The 19,072-nt window shown below is 49.3% G+C and overlaps 1 protein-coding gene across 2 annotated transcripts in view; it reads right to left on the bottom strand.

Moving 5' to 3' along the window:
* Positions 1-14,404: 14,404 nt before the first annotated feature.
* The window catches only part of ARHGEF37 (Rho guanine nucleotide exchange factor 37), a 53,987-nt gene continuing 49,319 nt past the window's right edge, over positions 14,405-19,072 (bottom strand). For both annotated transcript variants that reach the window (XM_032158328.2, XM_032158327.2), the window contains one exon: positions 14,405-17,404. In XM_032158328.2, coding sequence (XP_032014219.1) covers positions 17,195-17,404 — 210 coding nt within the window. In that variant the 3' untranslated portion in view covers positions 14,405-17,194. The remainder of the gene's footprint in view (positions 17,405-19,072) is intronic.

Genomic DNA, 19,072 nt, shown 5'->3' with positions numbered 1-19,072 from the left:
AAAATCTCATCTTAAATTCCCATGTGTTATGGGAGGGACCCAGTGGGAGGTAATTGAATCATGGGGGCAGGTCTTTCTCGTGATGTTCTTGTGATAGTGAATAAGTCTCATGAGATCTGACAGTTTCAAAAACAGGAGTTTTTATGCACAAGCTCTTTTTTTGCCTGTCGCCATCCACGTAAGATGTGACTTGCTCCCCCTTGCCTTCCACCATGATTGTGAGACTTCCCCAGCCATGTGGAACTGTAAGTCCAATTAAACCTCTTTCTTTTGTAAATTACCCAGTCTCAGGTATGTCTTTATCAGCAGCATGAAAATGGACTAATACAGTGCCTTTGAACACATTCATTCTTCTTGCTAAGCCTCAGTTTCTCCATCTGTAAAATGGGAAGAATAACCTGTACTTCATCAGGCTGCTGTGAGGATTGAGTCTATGTGTATTAGTCTGTTCTGGTATTGCTATAAAGAAATACCTGAGACTGGGTAATTTATAAAGAAATGAGGTTTAATTGGCTCATGGTTCTGCAGACTGTACAAGAAGCATAGTGACTTCTGCTTCTGGGGAGGCCTCAGGAAACTTGCAATTGTGGCAGAAGGCAAAGGAGAAGCAGGCACATTTTACAGGGTTGAAGCAGGAGGAAGAGAGCAAGGAGGGAGGTACTATGCACTTTTAAACAAACAGATCTCACAAGAACTCACTCACTATCATAAGGACAGCATCAGGGGATGGTGCTAAATCATTCATGAGAAACCACCCCAATGATCCAGTCACCTCCCACCAGGTCCCACCTCCAGCACTGGGTATTACAATTCAACATGAGATTTGGGCAGAGACACAGATTCAAACCATATCACTGTGTGTAGGGTATCTGACCTGCAATTACAGTATCATAATGGCCATTTACAGAAAGATCACTTTTATCATAATGGCCATTTACAGAAGGATCACTTTTGTCTGTACTTCATTAGACCAGGATCTCAATGATGCCCAAACGATGACTGATGAAGGGGTGAAACTTTATCAGCATTTCCTGAGAAGCTTTTTGAGAAATACAGATTCTCAGACTCCATCCATGGAGATCACAACTAAATAGATCTGAGAAAGGTTCTGTGTATTAGTCAGGACTCTTACAGTGGCAAGTAGCAGAAACACATGTCAAGTAAAACTGGGTGAAGCAAAAAATAAAACAAAACAAAAATAAATTTATTGGCTCATGTACCTGAATAAACCAGGTGTATAAACTTCAGGCACGCCCGAATCCAGGTGCTCATAACATGACACCAGATGTGTCTGTCTGCCTCTGTTTCTTTCAGTCTCTCTCTCTCTCTTACTCTCTCTCCCCCTCTCTCATCCTTTGTCATGGTTTGCCTGTTTGTTGGCTTCATTCTTAGCCACCAGTTCCAAGATGACAGCCACCAGCCAAAAGCCTAAAGTCTCTGAGAAAAGAGAACCTCTCTTCCTTTACAGCCTTAACAAAATTCTGGGAGCTGCCACTCCAGCCTCTGGACTGATCACTCTGTGACTGGCCAGGCCTAGGAAAATGCTTGTGCCTGGAGTTTCGAGGGACCAAGCAGGGTCTTCACTCACACCACATGGTTGATGTGTGCGGTAGGTATGGCTCTCAAGAGAACATGGAAGCTATCCTTGGGGGAAGAGGAAATAGGTTCTGAGCAGATAAAAATGCTACAGGGCTCAGCATCTGCATTTCTCACCAAGTCATGCAGTTAATTCTGATTCCCAGGCAAGGCTGGGAATGACTGCTGGATAGATCACTGGTTTTAGGCCTCATTGGGGCTATAGACTCTCCTTCCTCCTGGGAAATCTTAAACTAGGGAATAAATAAAATAGACTAAAAAAATGGCCCTGTCCTGGTAGAAAGAGGGCCTTGGGGGCCTCCTATCATCTCCCAAGTAGCCCTTAAGACACCTCAGGGGCTCCCTGAGCTGCCACCTTTGCAAAGCTCCAATTCTCTGATTGCATTGCTTTCTCAAACCCCTTTGGGTCTGATTCTTCAGCCCTGCATTTGGTGCAACTGGCCAGGGTGAGGCTCAAAGAACTCACCCAATGCTGTCACCCACTGCAGCCCCCACCCGCATCTTAGAAGTCAGTGAGCCAGTGCCAGAGGAGTAAATGGGGACAAAAAGAGCCGGTGGCTGGCTTAGAAGGTGCATCAGACATTCAGACATGCCACGTCCGTCAGATGCTTCTGGCTTTGAAAGCCTATCTTGGCCTGAGGCCAAATGACTTCCTGGGCTCTGCAGAGCTGCTGGGCCCTGGGGCTGCGTGGGTGGTAATGACCTGCCTGCCTGCCAGTGACGGAGGGGATGGCGACAGTGCTACATCAGTTGTAGCAGAGGGAGATGCTACAGGAATACGTTGGCTGGGGAGATGTGGTGGAGGATAAAGTCAATTTCACACTTTATTAGTCAGTTCAGGGCCAATTGAGGCCATCCAGAAATGGGGCTGAGGCCCCAACTCTCCCTCCTCCCTTCATCAGCAAGAAAATCCTCTTTTACCTGAGATTCTTCTTGTCAAAGCAGGAGTATTTCTTTCTACTTAAAACCCCACAGCATTCAAACAAGGAGTTGCAATCCCTTTTATTCTGCAAGACATGCTGCAGTTGAGAGAGGCCTGCAAGCTAAGAAGTGAGCAAATGGTGGTGGGGTGTGGAGGCTGAGCCATGTTTTTAATTCATTTGTTCATTCCTCCATCATCCATTCAGCATATGTCTCTGGGAGCCTACTATGTGGCAGCAAACTGAGCTTGATGCTGAATGTAAATCATCATCATAATAATAATGGAATCCTCATTTGTGTACTTGTTCATTTATTCAACAGCTTTTCACTGAGTACCAACCACGTAGTAGACGTGGTGCCAGGCTCTGGGGATGACATGTGAACAAGAGAGACATGGACTCTGTCCTCATGAAGCTGACTCAGTGGGAGAGACCCTCAAGTAAAACAGTAAAACAGCAACCTCAACAGAGAGGGAGAAGGACCTGAGTAGAAAGCTATACAGAAAGAGCACCTGAACCAAGCAAGGAGGACTTCCTGGAGGAAGTGACCTGTCACTGAGATTTGAAGGACAGTTTAGCAGGGGTGAAGGAGAGTGGGGAGGATGAAAGAGCACATGTCAGAGAGAGCAATAGAGAAACTTCAGCTCAGCCAGGGCAGAGAGTTCAAGTAGGGCTGGGAGGGGACTAATAAACAGAGGTCGGACCATAAAGCCTTGGAAGGAGTGACACAGTGAAATCTGTGCTTCTGAAAGCTGGCCCTGGTGGTGACCTTTCGAAGAAAAGAGGGAAGGCAGGAGGAACTGAGCTGGAGATGCCTTGAGAGGCTATTGTAGGATAAGAGATGCACACTCATGGACCCTAATGTGGGGTGTTTGTTGGCAGTGGGCATGATGAAAAGTGAGTGCTTTCGAGAGATCTGAGGGATGTCATGCTCTGCTGGGGCTCCCTGTAGTTCAGACAGTTGGGTACAGTGGACAGACTAGACTTCCAATCAGACAAAGCTGAGTTCAGAACCTGCTCTGTTCTTAATTCCTGGGTAGCCCTTGGCAAGTCCCTCGGTCTCTGGGCCTCCGTCATAGGATGGGACTCGTTATAGCCATCTAGTGAGATGACAGTGCATTAAAAAGTGTGCACACAAGGCATCTGTAAGGGACATGAAGAGAATGGTAAGCAGTCAAAACTCAGCCCAGGCCAGCAGTAGTGACTCATGCCTGTAATCCCAGCAGAGGCAAGGGCATCTTTTGAGGCCAGAAGTTCAAGACCAGCCTGGGCAGCAAAATGAGACCCCTTCTCTACAAAAAATAAAAAATTAGCTGAGTGTGGTGGCACATCTGTAGTCCTAGCTACTTGGGAGGCTGAAGTAGGAGAATCCCTGAGCCCAGGAGTTCGAGGTTGTAGTGAGCTAAGATCATGCCACTGTACTCCAGCCTGGGCAACAGAGTGAAACTCTATCACGCACACACACACACGCACACACACACACATACACACGAAGAAAGAAAAAAAGAGAAAACCTCAGCCCACAGGAAAACATCTCAGTGCAATCCATCCACTTCCCTGCTGCATTAAAGCAAACACAGTCACTGAGCTGGTGTCCTTTCCTTATGGACTGGGGTTGAGATCTTAGCTCTGGATTTCCCTCTGTGGCCTTTCTGGTCAATTGATTTCACAGGACCTCAGTTTTCTCTTCTGTAAAATGGGGATAACAATACCTACATTGACAAGGCTGTTGTGGAGATTGACTGAAAGATGCCTGTAAGGTGCTTAGCACAATGCCTGGTATGTAGTAGCTGTTGAATAAATGATCATTAGGATTCTCATTAATATTCTCCAGTCTCATCATCACCCATCAAGGTAACGTAAGCACTGGCTTTATGCCAGATCCTGTGCTGGGTGTCAGAGATGAACAGAAGATCATGAAAATGTCTGTATTTTTAAATTCTTACTTGATGTAACTGCTGTGTGTGTGTGTGTGTGTGTGTGTGTGTGTGTGTGTGTGTCTCAGTCAGTCACTTAACCTACATATCAATCAACCCTAGGACATAGGTACTGTTAGTATCAGCTCCATTTTACAGAAGAGGAAGTTGAGGCTCCGAGAAGGTAAAGAACTTTCCCAACATCATGCCAATCTGCCTCTTGAGGGTCTGAGGTCACCATCCCAGTGTGAGCCAGCCTCTCTGCTGAATCGGCTCTACCCAACTGCCACTCAGGACCTCCTTAGTTGCAACTGACAATGACCCCACGTGGCGGTCAAATGCTTTGGCAACTAACTGCGTGGGTTTGGATCCCAGCTCTGCTGCCTAGCATCTCCGAAACCTTGGGCATGTTATTTAAAGAACTGTTCCTCAGTTCTTCCTCTGCAGAGGGAATCACACAGGATCGTTGTGAGGGGACGGCATAAAGGAGACAGTCACCCGAAGCTCCTGGCCCCAGCCTGGCATGCACAAAAATTCAAGAGATGTTGGCTATTATTCTTAAGCAAAAGGGGAGTCTATTGGTGCCTGTAAACAAACTACAGAAAAAGCAGGGGTGAAGCTGAGCTTGGGTCACTGAACTATGGGACTTGAACACTATCAGAGGGGCCTGTTGGCATCCCTGTGCCTCTTTCTCTTGGTCTTTCTCTGCCTCTCACAATTTCTCTCTGTCTCTCTGACCCTATCTTATTCTATTACTCTTTCTTGTTTTTGTCTGTTTCTGTCCCGCATTCTCTCTCGGCATCACCTTTATTCAATCCCACTCATTCTCTATGTTCTCTCCTTCTCTCTCTTTCCCTGACACTCTGTCTTCCTTGTGTCCTCTCTGTCTCTCTCCACTAAGGTATCTTGTCTCTTCTCTCCTCTTCACATGCCAGCTTCATTCTCTTGGGCCCATGTCCCCAAGATGTGAGACCGCGGGCCTCAAGTAGGGTTGCCAGATAAAATGCAGGGCAGTGGCCGGGGGCGGTGGCTCACTCTTGTAATCCCAGCACTTTGGGAGGCCGAGGCGGGCAGATCACGAGGTCAGGAGATCGAGACCACGGTGAAACCCCGTCTCTACTAAAAATACAAAAAAATTAGCCGGGCGTGGTGGCGGGCTCCTGTAGTCCCAGCTACTCGGAGAGGCTGAGGCAGGAGAATGGCGTGAACCCGGGAGGCGGAGCTTGCAGTGAGCCGAGATCGCGCCACTGCACTCCAGCCCGGGTGACAGAGCAAGACTCCGTCTCAAAAAAAAAAAAAAGAAAGAAAAAAAAAATGCAGGGCAGCTAGTAAAATGTGAATTTCAGACAAACAGTGAATAATTTTTTAGTATAAGTATGGTCCCAAAATGTTGCATTGAATAAGAAGGATAAAGACCCTGACTTTGAGGAGCTTACTTTCTCATGAGTGAGCCAGACAGTAAACAAATACACAAACAAGGAAACAAGGAGTGATGTGTTCTGTAATGAAAATAAGACAGGACCGGGCACAGTGGCTCACACCTATAATCCCAGCACTTTGGGAGGTCAAGGTGGGCAGATTGATTGAGCTCAGGAGCTTGAGACCAGCTTGGCCAATACGATGAAACCCCATCTCTACAAAAAATACAAAAATTAGCCGGGCATGCTGGTACAGCTATTTGGGAGGCTGAGGTGGGAGAATCACTTAAGCCCAAAAGGCAGAGGTTGTAGTGAACTGAAATTGCACCACTGCACTCCAGCCTGGGTGAGAGCAAAACGCTGTCTCAAAAAAAAAAAAGGTTTTATTTTAATAAAAAAAAGAAAATAAGACAGTGCGATACAATAGTGAGTGGTGAAGGGTGAAATGGGGAGGGCTGGAGGCCACTAGATTGAGTGGTCAGCGAAGGCGTCACTCAGGAGCTGACATTTATGCTGCATGGCATAGGAAAACTGGCCATGGGCAGATCTGGGGGAAGAGCATTCCGGGGAAGGGAACAGGCACTGCAGTGCAAAGGCCCTGAGTCAGGGATAAGCTTAGTTAAGAGTCACTGAGAAATAGAGACAGAGCAAGTGTGGCCCTCATATGGTGACCAAGGGGAGGGTTGTGCAAGGTGAGTGGGACAGTTAGGACCTCTTAGTTCAGAGTAAAGAGTTTGGGTTTTGGTTTTCAGCAGAGCACTGACATTCTCCAATTTCCTATTTTGAAGGATCACTTTGCTACTCTATGGAGAGTGGGTTGTGGGTGAGGGCTGAGGTGGGAGCAGAGACCGTCAGGAGTCCAGACAAGAGATGATGGATGAAGTTGCGGAGAGGGTGGAGGTGGAGCAGAAGTGGACCAATTTCAGGTAGGTTTGGGAGGGAAAATGAAAGGATTGAATGTGAAGGGCTGAGAAGAAGAGAGGAATCAGGGATGAGGCCCAGGTTTCTGGTGGGAACAATTGTGTGGATGACCGACACTGTTTATTAAGAGGGGAAGACTATGGGAAGAGTGACCCAAAGCCTCTCTTCCCGTCATCTTCCCCTTTTAGTAAATTGCAGGTTAGGTGTTTGCAAGCTGCAAGTTGCAGGGCAGGTGTTTATTGTTGATGTTGCACCTTACAGGGGGCTAAAGAAATGTGACCAAATTTTGGGGGCAGGATTATATAATTTAAATTTAATATCCAATTTTATTAAAAATAATGTATTACATGCATATTGTTATCCATTAAGAAAAACAAAAAAAAATTATACCCACATCATAAATGACAGAAAGTAAATCTGGACAACGTGCTTTTGGCTGGTAGCTGTGATTTTCAAGGTGGGAGTGGGGGCACATTGCTCCAAAGGGGAGTGCCACACCCTGGAATCTGGTGTGGGAGGTGGGATGGGGGTGTGTAAAAAGAAGGGGATGGATGTTGAGATTTTTCCAATTGTGTGTGTGTGTGAGTGTATGAATGTGTTTGTATTCTTTTTTTTTTTCTCACTCTGTCGCCCAAACTGGAGTGCAGTGGTGAGATCTCAGCTCACTGCAGCCTCAGCAGGCTCAAGTGATCCTCCTGCCTCAGCCTCCCGAGTAGCTGGTACCAAAGGCATGTGCCACCATGCCCAGCTAATTTTTGTATTTTTTTGTAGAGACGGGGTTTCACCATGTTGCCCAGGCTGGTCTCGAACTCCTGGACTCAAGCAATCCTCCCGTCTTGGCCTCTCAAAGTGCTGAGACTTTAGGTGTGAACCACCGCACCTGGTCTGTGTTTGTATTTTATGGTTGCTGTTCTGACCCATGACATTTTTGGGGAGCAGGGAGGATGAAAAATGGAAATAAAAGCATTTAGAAAGATGATTAAAAAATTAAAAAACAAAAAAGTAGGGGGAAGGTGCACTCCCACACCCCGGCCAATCAGCTGCAACCGCACCATCACAGACCAGGGAGGCGCCTGGAGACTGCAGTAACTCAAGATGGCCGACTGATCACCAGAGAGTATTTGAGGACATGGTTACAGTTACGTTCCCAGGGGAACAACCTTTGGCCTCTTAAGACATCTACTTGCTTTCAGTTTTGAAAGAACTCACGCAGCCATGGGGTATTTTTCAGAATTCCCGGCGGTGAAGGGTCAGAGCCATGGGCATTAGGGAGAGAGCTGAAGGCACAGCGGGTGTGAGTGTGGGATCGCTGCCTGCAACACTTGGAAGAAATACGGGGAAGGGGGTGGGAGGGATCAAAACTGCCTGTGTGGCCAAGGATCAATTTGTTATTAAGCACTTTTATGTGCCAGACAGAGTGCCAAAAGTCTCCCATGATGTATCCTGTGTCGACATCCCAACAACACCGTAGGCAGGACTCTTTCCTGATTTGCCCACAAGGAGGTAAGTGAGGCTTCAGAGAGATTAGCAACTTGTTTGAAGGCGGCCACACAGCTAGTGAGTGTGGGGACAGGATTTGAACGAGGGCATTTTGCATGGGAAGTCTGGCCTTCTGGCTACCACCCCCACCTCTTCATCCTGAGACCCTCTCCCAAGTCTGGCCCCACATTGCTCCCTAAGACCATCTTGTCCTCAAATGGGAGGGTTTTAAGCAGCTCTAGGGCAGCCACCAGAGCCCAATACGAAGTCCCTTGCACTGACAGTCATACTGTAACCCTGTGCCCAGTTCTCAATGCTGCCTCCCGCTATGATCTCTGTATCTTTCATCGGCCTGATCTCTCCTTTCCCAGAGCTTAGTGCTTGAACCCCAACCAAAGATTGAAACCCTGCTGCCCGCAGTCTGACCTGGCTCTGACCTCTGACCTGCCTGGACACTAGGAAATGCCCATTCCCATGTCCCATGGTGGCTCCAACTGCCTGCTGGACACCTGCTGCCTCCCCCACATCCCTGGGGAGTGTGCCCCAGGATCACCATGCCCTCCCAACTCCCGTGATCCTTCACCTGACTCGGCCCTCTTCTAGCTGGATCTGTGTCCCCAGCTCCAGCCCTGCCCCAGGGGAGAGGCCTGGGGCTCCATCCAGACCACTAGTCTCATGACAGCCCAATAGCGTGAGGCCCATGGCAGCTGGCTGCTGTTGAGACTTGTGTTTGATCTTTTAGCTTGCAGCTCTTGGGAGCTTCCTATGTGCCAGGCATTGAATTAGTCCTGTAAAGTGGATTCCCTCGTTTAATCTCAAACAGCCCTGTGAGTAGTGAATAGAGGCTGCAGTTATTGCTATTAACGTGCTGCTCTATTCCCATGCCAGAGGCTCTACTGATGTGCCCAGGAGCCCTGAGACCCCAAGACCAGCAGCCTCTGCCCTGGCCAGAAGCCCCATCCCACTTCCCATTTCCCAAACCTGGGGCTCACTGCCCCCTTCTGAGTCGGGGCCAGACACATGCTGCTGAGGCATCATGGCTGGAAAATTGTGTTTCCTCCTCCCCTCCACCAGGGCTGTAGGGCCTGGCCCTTCCCCAAAGCCTGGCTCTGCGCTGACACAGTGCTCTTGGATTTCCTCTGTGTTTGTCTGCTCTGGGCCTGGCAGTAATGGTCTCAGCTGGCCAAGACTGGGGCAGCTCAGCAGACTACCACAGCCACTGATCCTGGAGCACGACCAGCTCAGCTCTTCTGGGACTGAAGACATTCCAAGAGCTCCATGTAGGAAGGGCTGACAGCCCCCTGAACCAGGGAAGGTGCGGATAGACCTAGAGATGGTTTCCATTGTTCCCCAAGGGCTGGGCTGCCTGAGGGACCATGTACCAGGGATGTGCCAGGGATCCCATAGCACTAAGACCCAGCCCCTCCCTGCAGCCCTGGCTTCTGAGTGGTATTTTGCTGCCCAGTCAGAAAGCAGAAACTACTCTATGCATTAGAACAGAAGGAATTTGGGCTGAGTGCGGTGGCTCACACCTGTAATCTTTGCACTTTGGGAGGCCTAGGTGGTTGGATCACCTGATGTCAGGAATTCGAGACCAACCCAGCCAACATGGTGAAACCCTGTCTCTACTAAAAATACAAAAATTAGCCAGGCATGGCGGCGGATGCCTGTAATCCCAGCTACTCAGGAGGCCAAGGCAGGAGAACTGCTTGAACCTAGGGGCTGGAGGTTGCAGTAAGCAGAGATCATGCCCCTGCACTCCAGCCTGGGTGACAGAGCGAGACTCCATCTAAAAATTTTAAAAAAAGAAACAGAAGGAATTCATTCTAGGGAGTAGGTTACACAGGTGAAAGATCTGAGAAGCACCCCAGAGATGAACAATAGCAAAAAGACATTACAACCCCTCCACTGGAGGGATGCAGGGAAGATCCTAGTGTCTAGGATCTGGCGTCACCAGACAGAAACTGGAAGCACAGCCAGGCCTCTCTGATGGGACCTGGGACCAGGAGGGAGGGGCTGTCCAGTGGGAGCTGGGACCACGGAGGAGACCGGCCACTGGCAGAGATGCTACCTGAAGCAGAGAGGGGGGAAACTGAGGCATTTCTCCCACCTGCCAGTGCCTCCCATTGGCCAAACCTACCAGGCAACCAGAGGGGAGGGGAGCCGGGGAAATGGAGTTCCCCCAGCACAGAGCAGAGCAGGGCAGGGAAAAAACATGGCGGCAAGCGAGCAAACGACCCACCTCTGGAGATAGGAGCTGCTCAGGATGGGAGGGCGCCAGTCCTGGGTTTCCCCCGGCCCAGTCTGCCTGAGGGTCAGGGCTGTCCCAAACCGGCAGCTGCTGCTTACAACTCAGTTTTCACTCACAGGCCCTGAGGATATCCAGACCCTGGAGGACCAATGACAGGCAGACAGGCCCAAGATGGGGAACCCAGAAGCACCCTGAGATGTCCTGCCTGAGACCTCCAGGATTAACTGAACGCCAGCAGCTAGTGCTCCTGAGCCCAGTCATAAGTGACAGTCTATGAGGACAAACCTGGTCCCCACTTCTTTTCACTCCCTAAGCGACTACTGAAGCCTCCAGCAGACTCTTGGGCCCCAAAAGCTGCTGCATCCCCTGGAAACACCTGAAAGGATGCTCCTGGCTGCAAAGCGCCCTGAGCCTATGACCACAGGAACTGCTCCATCAGTATCCAGTGTGCCTGCTTATTGCCCGATTACCTGCCTGGCTTGTCCTTGTGCAGATGCAGTGGATGCCAGAACACCTTATGGCTGGAGAGAGGCGGGGAGACCCTCGGGTGCTTGTGCCCACGAGCACTGCCCCAGCTTGGCAGCACCAGAGATGGGAGAGGAAGGAAAGCCCCAGGAATGCCTGTAGGGTGTGACAGCAGCCCTTGAGTGAAGAGCTGTGCCCAACCCCAGCTAAGCCCTCAGGACCCAGGACAAGGAGCCTTCTACATAGGAGAGTGGCTTCATCAGCATCCCACATAGAGGGAGGCAGACAGGCCCTGCAAACCTTCCTCTAAACTTCGTGCATCTCCTTGGAAGTCCTATGATAATGACAAGTAGGTTTACTGGGCACTAATGAGCTGGATGCTTGGCTAAGTGGTTTATGTCAGCATCTCATTTAATTCTCCAAAGAACCTTGTATGCTAGTATTATGGGGAGCCTGTCCAGTGGGTCAGAAAATATGACCAACAATAAAAATTTGAAGACAATAACAACAATAATAACATTAACAAAGGAAACAATGCTTCCCAGAGATCTAAGGAAGGGAAATTAATGTCTGATGAAAGGATGATTAAAGTGAGGACGCAGAAAGGGATTTCACAGGAAATACAAAGTACGAAAGTAATTCTTCAGAGAAGATCTCCACCAAGAACACTCAACCACATTCAGGCAGAATATACAAGGAGGCAAACTGTTGTGGACCATGCGATCTCCACATGGAAGATGTCACATCAAAAAATTAAAATAGGCCAGGCGCGGTGGCTCACCTGTATTCCCAGCACTTTGTGAGGCCGAGGCGAGTGGATCACCTGAGGTCAGGAGTTTGAGACCAGCCTGGCTAACATGGTGAAACCCCATCTCTGCTAAAAATACAAAATTAGCCAGGTGTGGTGGCACATGTCTGCAATCCCAGCTACTCGGGAGGCTGAGACAGGAGAATTGCTTCAACCTGGGAGGCGGAGGCTGCAGTGAGCCGAGATCGTGCCACTGCATGCACTCCAGCCTGGGTAAGACAGAGTGAGACTCTGTCTCAAATAATAATAATAATAATAATAATAATAATAATAATAATAATAAATAAAAACAAAACCTCTGGCTCCTGGTGGCTTCTCTTGAAATATCAGAATGGTACCACGGCACCCTCCTTCTGATGTGGGAACGGTTGGTTGGAGCCAAGAAGCTACAGCTTTTTAGACCGAGTGTGCATGCTCTGGTCAACACAGTCCCCACCACCCCCTAATGCCTTTCACTTGGCCCTTCCTCTCATCTCCACTAACTGCCTGGCACCATGAGCATTTCGGATTGATCCCAAAGGCGCTTCCCAGCCGTCCCTTAGCTGATCGGAAGAGCCCTGCTGCCACCTGGTGGTCACAGTTCTCCTGTGCCATCAATGCATATCAGTGATATTCCTGATATATCTACCACCAGGCACACTGATTGTCTCTTATTTAATCCTTTTACCAACCCTGGGAGAACAGGAATTATTGTATCCATTTTACAGATGAGAAAACAGAAAAGGTAAGTTGGGAAATTATAGATAAGAAAAAAAATGAGCAAAGTTAAGTGAATAAATCATTCAGGATCCCAGATTCCATGATGTTGCCAGGAGTGGAATCCAGCTCTTTCCTTTGCCCCAGCCCAGGGCATTTTAGGCTCTGTCCTTCCACAAGAGGCCTTAAAATGACTCTTTCATGTTAGAAGTTAAGTCCTGGTGGAGGGGGCCAGGGATCCCTTGAGACGGGCCAGAACTCTGCAGTGAGTACTTTTGAGTCTGAGTGGGAGGACAGAGCAGCAGCCTGGGGGCCATCAGCAGATGTCTTCATAAATAGAAAACATGGTCCATCCATAGTCAAGGCATTTGCTGCTTGCCTATGGCCAAGTAGGTCTTGGACTCAGATTTTTTCTTTTTCTTCTTTTTTTTCAAATAAATAAATAAATAAAAACAAGGTCTCCCTCTGTCACCCAGACTGGAGTGTAGTGCCGCAATCACAGCTCACTGCAGCCTCGACCTCCTGGGCTCAAATCATCCTGGGTAGCTGGGACCACAGGCATGAGGAACCGGGGCCTGGTGTGGACTTAGAGTTTCTAAGGCCAAGTGCTGGGCCTTTTCATGCCACCACGCTGCCTCCCAGGCCTGGCAAGGCCTCTGTCCTGTAGAGGACAGAGTAATCCCATAGGATTGCTTTATTTTTATTTTTAGTTTTTTGAGACAAGAGTCTTGCTTCGTCACCCAGGCTGGTGTGCAATGGCGCCGTGATCTCGGCTCATGGCAACCTCTGCCTCCCGGTTTCAAGCAATTCTCCTACCAGAGCCTCCTGAGTAGCTGGGATTACAGGTGCACGCCGCCATGCCCGGCTAATTTTTTGTATTTTTAGTAGAGACAGGGTTTCACCATGTTGGCCAGGATGGTCTCAAATTCCTGACCTCAAGTGATCCACCTGCCTTGCCCTCCCAAAGTGCTGGGATTACAGGTGTGACCCATCACACCCAGCCGGATTGCTCTCTCCAATCTTACGTATCCCACAAGGCCCAGCACCTGCACCACCTTCATCAGGAAACTGCCCCTGGCCACCTCAGCCTTCCCAAATCTCTCCCTTGTCTGAGCACCTATATGCCTGGTCCATAGCACCCCTCTGGGGCTGAGGGCATCTTTTCCTGTAGGGCCAGATAACTGCTTGATGTCTGACTCTCTAGTCAGCCAGGAGAGTCCTTGAAGGCAAGGCTTTGGTGTTCCTATCCTCTCTGGGATGCTTACTAAGCAATATGTATTGAACATCCAGTACTTGAGGCACATGACAAAGGCTTAGGGAGATTCTGGGATGAATCAGAAGTTCTCAGCCTCAAGGAGCATGCAGTTGCCTGTGGGCACAACAGGCACACAGTCAGAGCCTAGTGATCTTCCCAAAGTACAACCCTGAGCACATCACTCCTCTGCTTCAAACCCTTTCATGCCTCCCCCACTGCCCTCAGAATAAAATCCAAGGCTCCTTGCCATGTTTGCTGCACCTCTGGGCCTCCAAATGTTCTCTCTCTGCCATCTTCACCTAACCACTCACTGGGCCTCAGCTTGGATATCACCTCTTCCAGGAAGCCTTCCTTGGCCTCCAAGTCTGAGACAGAGGCAGGCCTCTTCCCTGGCTTGCGTGGCACCTGCCATTACTTCATCCTGACACTTACACAGCATGTAATTGATGGTTGCCTCATCTGCCTCCCTTAGAGACTGGGATTGGGAAGACCGGGCCTCATCTGTCTGATTTCTTTCTGTATCCCCCAGCAGCTCAGTCTAGCCCCCTGAGGCATAAAGGGTGTCCATTAAATGGACACCTGAGCAAACAAGATGTCATTTTTATATACAGCAAGTGTCTAGCAAACAAATGGCACAGCGGGGCATCTGGCTACCCAATGGTTAGAGTCACACAAATTCCAGAGACTTTCCATCTTTGAAGTCCTTTATTCCCGGCAGTTCACATCAGTTACTCGTTGAGCTGGGGATCGTCATATTAACCAAGAATTCATTCATCTTTTTTTTTGATATTGTAATCTTGTCCTCATCTCCACAACTGAGTTGGGGCCTGAGGGGTTTAAGAGTTCTCATTTCATCACGGGAGGCAAGGGGTACCTTTGTGAACCAGACTTCAACTCCTGGAAATCTTGTTCAGTTCATAGGCAAATATCTTTGCAAGTTTAGTATGTGACAGCCCAACAGTGAAATAAATAAGACACAGTGCCATGGTTCTTGGCATTTGGAGAGGGAAAAGGCACATTACACAGATTCCCCTGGAGAAAATACAGGCCATTCTCATCTTCTCAATATGCATTTTCCCACTCTTCAGTGACTTTTAATCTTATCCCCTGGTCTGTGAGAAACCAAAACCCACATGCTACTGAATACATTTTTATTTTCCCTTCATGACATAGACTTGGTTCCAAGTATATTTTGTTTTCCTCCCTTATGCCTACAAGACATCCAATTTCGTTCAGGTCCCTTTTAATGGCACTTAATAAATATACATTCTGAGACCTGGCAGAACAGGCTGTCCCCTTTCACACTGCCTCTAAAGCACCTGTTTGAACTAGCTAGTGCAGAGCTCAGTTGGGGCACATCCTAGCTTACAGCTCATGGCCATCTCTGGCACCAGGTCTATCTCTTCAATACTTTGTGTCTAGGATAGAGGTCCTTAACCCTGGCTGCACATTAGAAGCACCTGGGAAGCTTTCTGAATTCCTGAGGCCCGAGCCACACCCTAAACCAATTTCATCAGAATCTCTGGGTGGGACGGAGCCTGGATTCTGCCAGTTGAAACCTACCATGGTAACTTCAGTGAGCAGCTACACTGAGAACCCCTGAGCTACAATTCTAGCACACAGTAGGCCCTCAGTAGGTATCTGTGGAGCCCACGAGTGGGTTTCCTATTTCATTTTCTGTTCCCCTATGCTCTCTATTTTTATCAGAAATCTGAGCAGGAAAGAGCAGACAGAATGAGTCAAGAGCATCCTCTAAAGTGAATTCGCTGCTGAGAAAGGAATTGTAGGGCTTGCATTTCTCTTGTATCATGCCATCTTCATGCTTTAACAGGCCCAGAGGAGGCAAGTTATAGACTGTCTGACACAGACATGTATATATTTCTTAAAAGCCCTTCAAAAACCAGAGCTCGCTGCTTAGGCACTATGGTTATAACACAGACATGTTCCTGGAAATATAGCTAAACTACCTCCTGTCTGGCGCACATTCTAACTTGGGTTGCTTACAAACTTTGTCAGTTGTATAAGATCACACTTGGTCACATTTTCCCATTTCTGTGAGTCTTGCAATTTATCTCTGCCCAGAGCAACAGCCTAGACATGACAACCCCAAGCAGTGGCCCCGCACTGCACCCAACATTGCCCCAGCGGCTCAGTCCTCCTTGAACAGGAACTGTTTTTGAGGGGCTCCAATTTCCAGGTTCTAGAATGGGGTGGCTCACTTACCAAGTTGAAGAGGCTGGCTACACAGAATGCAGTACTGAGAAGCCCCCCAAGGTAGAGCCTGGGTTACAGGAAAGAAAGCTATACTGATGAACAAGGTTTGCTGCCACAGGCATGGGCGTGGGGGAGGGCAGCATGGCGGGGGCCTCCCCGAGATCACTGCTGTCATTTACATTTGTATCACACTTCACAGTTTACAGGGAGTTCTGCATGCTTAGCCCCACGTCATTCCCAGCACAACCCTGTGAGTTAGGTCTTTCTGGATGGGAACACTGAAGTTGTGTCCTACATCTAAGGTCCCACAGCCAATTGCATCACATCCACGGTTGCCTCCAGGACCTCAGGGGCCACCTGAAACCACCGGGGGTTCCCCCTGGCTCCCCTTCTATCCAGAAACAGGAAAGCAAGCCATTCCGTAACCTCCCCACCCACCCGGCCTTATCACCGCCTTCCCAGAGTTTCCTCTATGATTTAGATACCCCTTTGTTCCCTAGTCCAGAGAACACAGCAGTAGCTGTTCACCCGCTGCCAACAGCCTCACACACCCCACCTAACACAGTATCAAAATCCCCTCTTCTCTGGAACAGCCTCTGAATTTGCCCACACACATTCCAGAACTATGACTTGGTCACATCCACTCCCAGGACCAGTCAAGAGTCTTGGGAACCTCTCTGCTACACCGATAAATCCACGGCTTCCCCACTTGAGAGGGCTCCCAGTGGGTCACTGCCCAAGATAAACTCAGCTTCCAGCATAGAGAAATAAAAGCTGACTCACTGGTTATGATGTCTCCTGATACCATGTGTAGGAAGTGAACTGTCTGACCAGGCAGTTCTAGACTCCTCCAGAACCCGCTTCCTGCAACCACACAGCATGCAGGTAACATTATCCCGTGTGACCCACGCCCACAGGCAGGCCTGGATGGAGGTACAGCTAAGACTGGCCGTAAGCTATGGAGAGTCCTGGCCAATCAGCTGTGACCTGCTGTCCAAATGCATTGTGACCCCACGTCGGAATGAGTTCTTCGTGCAGACATAATGAGCGGTCCTGGCTGGAGCCTCCTGTGCCCCCGCCACACCAAGCACTCTGCGAGGCCCGCCCACGTCTTCTGGCTGCCTCCTGAATGCGCTTCACCCACCCTGGCCTGGTCTCCCTTCCGCCTCCACCTTTCCTTTGCTTCTTTTCCCTCCAGGGTCAGAGCCTCTAAGCCTCCCCCATCACTTGCAGTGTGGGCTCCAAGGAGGATACCCTAAGAGGGCAGACTCCAGCCCCACAAAACTGGGCTTGGGCCCCTGGCCAGGAAGCCAGAAGGCACATAACCCCTCTGTCCATTCACTTCCACCAGGCTCCACTCGGGGTTCCCCTTCTTGTCCTGGGCCTCCAGGATGGTCACGGGCTGGCCTGCCTGCAGGCTTACTTCATGGCTGCTTCTGGCCACAAAAGGGTACGCGGCTATGACCTGAAACACATGGGGAGTGACACAGAAATGGTCAGGGTGAGAAGGTAGACAGACTGGATCCAGAGAGGCTATTTATCCTGTTCCCATCCACCTGGCTCTCGTCCCCATTGCTGGATGCTCGTCACCTCCCAAGTACATCTTTTGTGCTAAAGGCAATGACTGCAACTGCTAGTACCACAGCCCATACTATGTGACTGGCACTGTCCTAGCACTCTGCTGGGTTTGGGTTTTCACAATAATTCTATCATTCTATTTGCTCCATTCGTCAGATAAGAAAAGTGAGGCTCAGCGAAGTCAAGGAACTTACTCAAAATTGCACAGCAGTGAATCTAGGCCTGTCTGACCTCCAAACAGGTATTTTTGATTCCACATCACTGAGCAGACTCAGCACCCTCTCCCTCTCCAGATCTAACAGTTTGAGCTGCTCAGGCCAGTTTCCCAGCTGAAAGTGGAGACAAGGATTTGGGCAAGTTGTTTACTTTTTACGGAAGAGTATAGAACTGGGCCAGGTGTGGTGGCTCATGCCTGTAATCCCAGCTACTCAGGAGGCTGAAGTGGGAGAATTGCTTGAGCCTGGGAGGTTGAGGCTGCAGTAAGCCGAGATCATGGCACTGCACTCCAGCCTGGGCCACAGAGCCAGACCCCGAAAAAAAAAAAAAGAAAGGAAGGAAAGAAGGAAGGAAGAAAGAAAGAAAGAAAGAGAGAAAGAAAGAGAGAAAGAGAGAGAAAGAAAGAGAGAAAGAGAGAAAGAAAGAAAGAAAGAAAGAAAGAAAGAAAGAAAGAAAAAAAGAAAGAAAGAAAGAAAGACTGAACTAGAGAAAACAATTGGCGAGGAGGGCATTTATTAGGCTAATATTTAACCTCTCTGAGCCTGTTTTACCATCTGCAAAATGGAGGGAATGGTCCCATCCCCTTCAGGTCACTGAGAGAATTTCATGAAGGAATACATGTGTAGGGTTTTACACAGTGCCTGATACATACATAGCAAGGGCTCAATAAATGCAGGCTGCTTCGGTTTTTTGTTTGTTTGTTTGACCATTACTGTCATTACTGATGATCAGGCCTCAGGAACATTAAGCACCATGGAAGGGCTGGGATGATCCGGGGCAAGTCCTGCAGAGTCCCAGAGGAAGCAGCTGATATGCTTGGGCAGATAGACAGCTGAGCTCACCCAAATGAGCCCCTGGATGGGGATTCCCTGAGACACCACCCCCATTGACTGGAGATGGGCAGCGGGGGCAACCTCATTCCTTTCCCCAGAGGCACCGGGGCAGAGGCTGAGCTGGGTGGTCAGGCCCTCCAGTGGGGCTCTGGTGGGTCGTTTGTAGCCCCTGGTGTTTTACTTCTGGCTACTGCTGAAGGATGCTGGCCTGACAGCCTTCCCGGTGGGTGTGGCACAAGCGCTAGAGCAGAGGGTTCCCAGACACCTATGCAGCACTCACAGCCTGCGGCAGGCTCCTCCAGCCACCCTGGCCCGAGACATCCAAGTCTGTCCAGATCCTTTCTGTTGCTCCTGCTTCCCCTGTGGTGCACCCCCCATCACCCTCAACTGCTGATCATTGTGAGAGCAGCCTCCATTGAGGGAGGTTCACAGTACATGCATCCCGGCTTTACTGTCTCATCCCATCCTTCCAACATCCCACTGAACTTCTTCCCCGCTCATGGACT

Source organism: Hylobates moloch, unplaced genomic scaffold (assembly GCF_009828535.3).
Source record: "Hylobates moloch isolate HMO894 unplaced genomic scaffold, HMol_V3 SCAFFOLD_6, whole genome shotgun sequence".
Lineage (NCBI taxonomy): Eukaryota > Metazoa > Chordata > Mammalia > Primates > Hylobatidae > Hylobates > Hylobates moloch.
Note: the sequence above shows the minus strand (reverse complement) of the source record. Positions and strands in the feature narration are given on the sequence as shown.